Raw genomic sequence first — 7,619 nt, 5'->3', positions numbered from 1 at the left:
GGTTGCCATGTGTAAAAGGGGGGCTTTTTTTTTTTGCATTTCTTTTTACCTCGGAAAAAAAAAAAAAAAAAAATTAAAGAGGGTCACCGAAATGTGCTAAGAAAATGGTACTGTAAACACTTAACGACAAAAAAAAAAAAAAAAAAAAAAAAAAGAAAAAAAAAAAAAAAAAAGGAAAAAATAGAAGAAAAAGGAAGAAACCCAACCCAAACCCAGGAAAAAAACAGAAAGCAAAGGAACAGTCGCTCATCACCGGCCCCACCGTTCGCGCCTGTGGCGCGGCACCGGCCGGGGCAGGGGCGAGGGGACGCGGGCAGCGCGGGCAGCGCGGGCAGCGCGGGCAGCGAGGGGTGGGGGCGCTGCTGCCGCTACCGCCGCGCGCCGCCAGAGGGCGCCCGCGCTCCACCCGAGCGCCGCCGCCGCGCCCCGCGCAGGGTCCGCGCAGCGCCCCCGGCCCGCGGAACCGCGGCCCCGCCACCGCAGCCCCGCACCGGGCACGGCGCTGCCCCGCGGAATTAACGCCCCCGTGGGGTGCGCATGAGGAGGTGCGTGGGTCTCTGGCGCGGGTGCGGGAAGCAGCCACTACCCCTCCGTGCCCCTCCGCAGGGTGAGGCACTATCGCTCTGCTGCCGCTCCCCCCTGCCTGGCCCGGCCTCCTGCCTTCCCGTTGGTGTCTGGCGAAGGGCTTTTGCTGCTGGCGGTCCGTGTAGTACCAAAAATCCGTGTGTGTGCGTCCCTAGGCCTCTCCCGCCTCCCCCGCCTTTCTCCGGGCTACATGGGGGTCCCTAAGCCTCTGCAAGTTCTCAAAGGCGTGCGCCCCGGATCCCGGGGCCCCTGCCCGGGCGAGGGTGTCGCTGCGGGCACAGACCCATCTGGGTGCTCACATGCGGGGCAGCCGGGCTGGTCATCTGGACATAACGGGTTAATCGTCATGGGGGCGGGGGTGGTGGTGGGAGAGCGGGTGTGATGGGGAAGGAGCCTGTGATGCCTTTTATGTAACCACAAATATTTTTTTGTCAATTCACATCAGATGGTCACACATGGCTCTGGCTGGGCCTGTATTATACTTCACCTACATTTTTCGTCTCTCTCCAAAATAGGGAGGACTCGAGCTCATGAGGATGTCTATCCGAAAAGCTGGTTCCCACTGCAGGACGAAGCAGGAAAGAGAAGACTGGAGACGATACCTCTTGGGGCGCGGGGGACAGCGGGGGTGGTCGGCCCGTGGAGCGGGGGCAGCGCCGAGCCTGACGGGCAGCGCTTTTCTTCCTTCCTTCCTGCCGGAGAACAGGGCTCACTTATTTCGGACCGAGTCCCCGAGCGATACTAACCACTCACCCACACTTTTCTATTTTCCCTCGGTAATGACGTCCACCAAGGGTGAAATGATGGAAAGTATATTCATAGGCATGATTTCCATTAAGTATCAATTAACCTGAAGCCTCAGCCATGCGTGCACAGCGTCAAGGGTAAATCTGCATCTCATTCCCCAGCGATCTGCTCGCCTGCAAGGAAATGACCCGGAGGGCCCTCTGGCAATGGGGCCCGGCCGCTGCACGCTGCCGCCCCTCGGGCCCCCCAGATGCCTTCACCGACATCTCCGAGACCCTTCGCCAGGCATCGGCTCCCTCGGAGGGGCTATGCCCTTGCCGGCCGGCGGTGCAGGCCTCGCTCCGGGCAGTACAGCCTGGGCGAGCCGGGCAGTGTTGCCCCGGGCAGCGCGCCCGCGGTTATCGCGCGGGATCTGCGCGGCCGCCTCGCCCCTGCGCGACGGGGGTTTCAGCAGCTCCTGGCGAGCGCGCACCGGTGGGGGAGCGGGGGTGCCGCGGCCGGGGTGGATCCGGGCAGGGCTGGGCCGGGCTTTTTTCTTGCCCGAGGAGCGGCACATGTAAACTGAAGCCAAAAGTCCCCCCTGAGCTCATGAGCGTATGTGTGTGTGTGTGTGTGTGTGTGTGTGTGCGTGTGTGTGCGTGCGCGGGCTGCTGTGTGCCTAATAGGAAATAGTAAAAGCAGTGAGGCAGGTCATTTTGGGAGCGATTATAATCCAGTCCTGGTCACCACATACACGGAGAGCAGGAGCGGGGAGCGCACGGGCCAGCGACGGCGGCGGCGGCATGAGCGCGGCGTAGAGGCACCGGCGGCGGCGGCGGCGGCGTGAGCAGCGCCCCGTGCCCGCGCCCCCGCCCGCCGCTGCCCCCTCCCCGATGAGCTCCTACTTTGTCAACCCGCTGTACTCCAAGTACAAGGCGGCGGCGGCGGCGGCGGCGGGGGAGCCCATCAATTCCCCGTACTACGACTGTCACTTCGCACCCGAGGTGAGCGGCCGACACGCCGCTGCTGCCGCCGCCGCCGCTGCCGCCGCTCTGCTCTACGGGAACGGCGCGGCCGCCGCTGGCTTCCCGCACCCCGCGCCCGGCGGGGTGGGGGGCGGCGGCGGAGCGGCCGCGGACTTTTACCACCCGGCCGGGGGGAGCCCCACGGCCGCCTACCAGCCGCCTCCTCCTCCCCCCGCCGCGCCTCCGCCTCCTGCCCCCTGCAGCGGGGTTACCTGTCACGGGGAGCCCGCTAAATTTTACGGATACGATAACTTACAGAGACAGCAGATTTTTACGACACAGCAAGAGGCCGAGCTGGTACAATATCCTGACTGTAAATCGTCCAGTGCTAATATTGGCGAGGAACCAGACCACTTAAATCAGAGCTCGTCTCCTGCTCAAATGTTTCCCTGGATGAGACCACAAGGTTGGACGCAGTCAAAAATTTGCTTCCATCTCACGTCTGAGTTTGAAACTTTCTTTTCCTCCTCCTGCTTCTTTCTCGCTGACTCTCACTCCCTGCCTCTGTCTCCCTCACTCCCTACCTCTCTCTCCGCGATTCCTCTTACTACGGTGGCTTGCGATAATAAAGCGATAGAGTAAGCAAACAGAAACCTCTGCAGCAGGCAGCTACCAACCCAAGATTAGTCTTTAAGGATGCGCCTCTCGAACCCTGAGGCATAGCTGACACGCTCGCTCATCTCCCGTAGCCGCTGCCTGAACGGGAAGGGTGCAGGGTCGGGAAGCGGTGTGGGAAGGATGGAATAAAAGACCATAAAGTGAATTCGCAACCCCCCGTGCAGAGGAACAGCTGAGACACTTCGTGCATTTGCTATCGCTGTTTTTCTCTCACTTATGTAAAGCTCTAGACTCCTTCGTGTCCTCTGTTTTCTCTCCCTTTGGTTCTGTGGGGTTTCTCTCGAGGGATTCCAGAGGGACCGGAGCCCTCGCTCCCTGCCTACGCCTTGTTTTGAACGGCCACACCAACCTCCAAATCCCTATGTTTTTGTTTTAAACAGCAGCGCCTGGTAGGAGGAGAGGAAGGCAAACGTACAGCCGATTCCAGACTCTAGAACTGGAAAAGGAGTTCCTATTTAACCCCTATCTGACCAGGAAGAGGAGAATCGAGGTGTCCCATGCACTAGGACTCACCGAGAGGCAGGTAAAGATCTGGTTTCAGAACAGAAGGATGAAATGGAAAAAAGAGAACAACAAGGACAAATTCCCCGCTTCCAGACAGGAGGGAAAGGAAGGGGAGGCCAAAAAGGAAGCACATGATCTAGAAGAAGACAGAGCTGAAGGCCAGACAAATTAATTTTTGCCCTAAAACTCTTTGTGAAAGGCAATTAAAAATAACCAGGACCGTAGCCTGACATCTCGGTTCATCTACCGCTGTACGTGATCTTGCCGTAGGACGAGTGACCCCGTGTCCCTCCACTTGACATTTCCTTTCTTCGGGTGTTTCACTTGTTTATGGCTTTATTTTGTTTATAAGCGTATTCAGAACAATCTCTAGATTTAATATTTCATCTACTTATTTTTGCAAATTTGATACAGAGTTTGTAGCAATAAATTTCTAATTATATATAAATATATATATATTTGCAATCTTAAAAGATGATGATTGCGGGAAACGACATAAACTTCCTAATAATAAATACCAATAAGCAAGACATTTAAGAATGCTTTATTAATCAAGACAAGTGCACTTGTACTATTTTAACTCTTGTCCTTATGTTGAATAAATTATATAAATTTAATAAAATTGAAGAAAATATCTTAGAAATATCTTTAACCTTCTGCTATGATATTTGATTAAAATAAACCAAATTTATTCAAGTATAAAGTGTATCAGCATCCCGATATCCTTTTTGTAATCCACTCCTACACTAACCTTCAGAGTCTCCACGGGTCTAGACTAACTCTCCCCTGCGCCTTTCCGCCGTCCGTCCTGCGATTCTGGGTGTTTCTGTGGGGTCTGGAACGGCACATTGCATACAAAACCTGCTTTTCGCTCGGATACTGCAGGGTTGTGATCGAGGCAGCGGCCAGCGAGGACTGCGGCCCCACCTGCGAGCTGAGTCCACGCTGCGGGCTGGCCCAGGAAGCCCCCGACGTGTGCACCGGGGCCCTGCTTCGCCTTTTCCTGCTCCCCACAGCGGGCTGCGGGGCGGCGGCGCAGGGGACGTTTGCCGGCAAACACGGCCCTTTTCTCCGCGAAGGCGTTTGCTGCCGGCCCGGCTGGAGGGAGACGGGCCCGGCGAGCACTCTGGCCCCATTCCTGCCGCAGGGCTGCTTCCCACCGGCCGAGGCTTCCAGCCCCGTCACGCAAGACACGGACAAGCAAGGCCTAGCGTCCCTCGTGGATGGTGGACGAGTAGAGAAATGGAAAGCTTTTACGGCCTTTCGTGGGGGTTACTAGGGGGCTTTAATGGCTAGGGGGTCCCAAAACTTGCATAGACAGAGAGGAGGACCTTTCCCCCTCTAAATCATACGGCTTGGGCGCGTTTCCTAGCGAAGGAAGTAGCCGAGGAAAGAGCTTGCTGAAAGATTCCCGCAGCCATGGGTGGAGAGGTCCGCTCCGGTTTAATTTCTCTCCCCCTCTGTCCTCCCTCCCTTTGCTCCTGCTTCGCAGTGGGGTTCCGCAGAGCGCGGTATGAAACAGGACGGCCGAGAGCAGTCCTTTTTAGGAGCATCAGGCAGAGGGCCGAGGGATGAGGTATAAATTCCTACCAAGATATCTGTGTCATTTTTCCCCACCGCCTGACACCCCCTGAGTGATGGTTCCATGAAAGAAATCGAATGGACGCGCCAGACACTGGGACAAACACGACATATTTCTATTATCTGCCCAGAAACGAGCATGCTCCCGGCAAGGCCGGGGCCGAGCCGAGGCCTCGCTCGGAAAATCACAGCCAGGGTTCCGAGGAGGTGCCGGCTGCCGCCGAGTCCACCTGGCGCTGGGCCCTTCTCCTGCACCCACCGCTTTGCTCCCGGGAACGCACCCGACGCAGCAGGAAACGCCGTCCACGGGGACTGGATTTGTAGGGCGGGTTTGATTCATTTCGTTTCCCTTCCTCTTCCCCCCCTCCCTGCCAACAAGGCAGGCACATTTCCACTCCTGCAAAGCGCCAGCTCTAGAGGGAGGCACGAGCAAGAGAAGCTATTGTTCTTGGTTTTATTTAATTCGCCTCGTTAGTTAAAGGTTGTAAAGAAGGGGAAGCTGCAACAAAGCGGTGAAGTAAATATTTTGCTGCATAGATTTGCATAAATACACCGACACCCCTAGTGTTCAGGGAGGATTGTGTCTGGTGGCTGCGCGTTTAAAGAACACCAGTCGCAAGACGCGTAAAAAACCATCGCTTTTCAAAATAATACTCGTGCCGGCGGCACCAGCATGTTTGATGTCCGGGCAGGGCAAAGCCTCTTCCCTCTGCTGCATTTGCGGCAGAGGCTGGGCGCGGTAAGGTACCGCCGGGCCCTGCCATAGGGAAAGCCGTGATGGTGCCGTCCGCTGCAAACACGGGCTGCTCGCGAGGGGAAGGCACGTCGGAGACCTTTACACCCAAGCGGAGCACTTCTTAGGCTAGTATTTGTCCGGGAGAGAGCTGCTGAGGTAGTTGTTTTTAATTACCAGACAAAGAGAATAAAATTAAAATACTCCTTAAGAAGTTTCCGTTAGCGTCGCTCTCCCGGGGCCGACTGGGAACGTAGCCACGCAGGCGAAAACCGACTTCCCTATGCGCACATAATTGGTCAAGGCCTAGTGGTAGCTGGAATCGTCCCTGTCTTACTCATTAGGGAAAACAAAACATCGCTGTAGTTGTTAAGGTATTTCCCCCCGTAGCCTGACATATGAATCTCTCCCTCGGTCTTAGTAGGAGACTTGCTAAGAAAAAAGAAAACTGAACCAGAAACCGAGCAAGGCTCCCATGAAACCGGAGCCATCGAGCTCCGGAGCAGACATCGGGATTTTGGCAAACAAAAGCCGTAGCTGCGCGAGTAGCGGCTGGAGCGGCGGCGAAAGACCGCCCGAAACGGTCACCGCGCGGATATACCGCGACTTTGGTTTCCGCGGATTTTCTCCATTCCCTAGTGCAGCAGCTCAGCGCAGCCGTCAGTGCTGCAGAGACACCACGAAAGCTGCCAGTGCCTCCGCCGAGGGACACTCAGCATGGATGTGATATTCACAGGTGTGCAACTGCCTGAAGCAGCGCGTTAAAAAGATCCAACATTGATCCTACATCTTTAGGCGTGTTTACTTTTGTTAGCAGTTACAATCAGCAGGGAGGTCACGGATGAAGTGCTCTGGCTATTCCTTGAAACAAAACTTGAGCAGGAAACATCCACAGTATTCCGTCTCCAAGCCGAGCAATCCCTGTGGACGGAGGCCCATTTTTAATTTTTTAGAATGCTTTCTAGGAATTCCCTGATGGTGCCCCGGAAAGGTTTTATCGGGGGTGGAGGCACCCTGGGCGCCGTGACAGCGCCTGGCGCAACCTGCGGGAACCGCACACTGCAGGGTGGGGAAGAAGCTCGGACTATTTTTATGTCGGCGACGGCTTCCGCTTCAGTAGTGGGCGCTAAAACAGATGTGATTTCTTTTAGTGCCCGGCGGAGCGGGGGGGAGGAGGGGGCGCGGGGGGGGGGGGAGTGGGGATGCGCGTTAAGACCCCTTTCGTTTGGGCAAGAAACGGATCCTTCGGCACAGTGCTCTGCCCCTCTTTATGCGGCTCTGCCACCTCTTGCCTCACTCTCCGCGGCCCGAAGGGCAGGCGGGACCGAAGACTCAGAAAAAGCGCAGCGCGAAAAAAACATGGCGCTGGGAAGCAGTATGTGCAAAATCCGCAAGGAATTGCAGTAAATTCCTTTTTGTTTGAAGAAAATTTACAACTTGGTAATAGACCTTTTTATGACCTATTTGGGCTCGTCATTGGCTGCGGCTGGTCATGTGCAGGCAGCGAGCGCTTTCATGGCCTTTTCCTGATTTCCCTGGCGAATTTCCCCCTGCATTCTGCCTTCAGAGAGCCTCAGCCCCTCTTTTTCTAACCTTTGTCTAGGCTGAGGTGTATGGCAGTCGCCCTCATGTTTGTGTCCCGCGCCCCCAAACCCGCGGCCGGTCCCGCCGCCTCCGTACTGACACTTCCCCGGCCCCACGCCTCCTCCTCTCCCGCGCCCACGGAGAGATGCGCGGAGACCCGCGCCCGCTGCCGCGTCTCATCCAGCCCCTCACTCCTCTCCCACCGCTTGATGCCCCCGCTGCCGTTATCTCCTCCGGCACACGGATTGCTACGAGGGTGCAGA

At 56.4% G+C, this 7,619-nt stretch overlaps 1 protein-coding gene and 1 long non-coding RNA gene across 3 annotated transcripts in view; one reads left to right on the top strand and one right to left on the bottom strand.

The window, feature by feature from the left end:
- LOC108508721 overlaps nt 1-1,643 on the bottom strand; it is a 2,296-nt gene extending 653 nt beyond the window's left edge. The window contains exons 1-2 of the long non-coding RNA XR_001878477.1: nt 1,436-1,643; nt 1,077-1,277 (exon numbers count right to left, since the gene is read on the bottom strand). This is a non-coding gene — a long non-coding RNA (uncharacterized LOC108508721). The remainder of the gene's footprint in view (nt 1-1,076; nt 1,278-1,435) is intronic.
- Nucleotides 1,644-2,186: 543 nt separating this feature from the next.
- HOXD8 (homeobox D8) lies at nt 2,187-4,164 on the top strand. 2 transcript variants are annotated; one of them, XM_017837724.1, is made up of 3 exons: nt 2,187-2,315; nt 2,595-2,742; nt 3,335-4,164. In XM_017837724.1, exons 1-3 carry the CDS (start codon nt 2,205-2,207, stop codon nt 3,628-3,630), a joined length of 555 nt encoding a protein of 184 aa, XP_017693213.1. In that variant the 5' UTR covers nt 2,187-2,204; the 3' UTR covers nt 3,631-4,164. The 2 variants fall into 2 exon arrangements, with proteins under 2 accessions (XP_017693213.1, XP_017693207.1); XM_017837718.1 differs by having other exon boundaries at nt 2,187-2,742.
- Nucleotides 4,165-7,619: the final 3,455 nt, after the last annotated feature.

The sequence above is a fragment of the Lepidothrix coronata genome, unplaced genomic scaffold (assembly GCF_001604755.1).
Source record: "Lepidothrix coronata isolate B3197 unplaced genomic scaffold, Lepidothrix_coronata-1.0 Scaffold7, whole genome shotgun sequence".
In the NCBI taxonomy this organism is placed as follows: domain Eukaryota; kingdom Metazoa; phylum Chordata; class Aves; order Passeriformes; family Pipridae; genus Lepidothrix; species Lepidothrix coronata.
Note: the sequence above shows the minus strand (reverse complement) of the source record. Positions and strands in the feature narration are given on the sequence as shown.

Excerpts from the sequence above, each read along its gene's own strand:
- HOXD8 (XM_017837718.1), top strand. The coding sequence starts at position 2,205 with ATGAGCTCCTACTTTGTCAACCCGCTGTACTCCAAGTACAAGGCGGCG. Across the intron at positions 2,743-3,334 it reads TCCCTGGATGAGACCACAAG|CAGCGCCTGGTAGGAGGAGA; the intron begins GTTGGACGCAGT and ends TGTTTTAAACAG.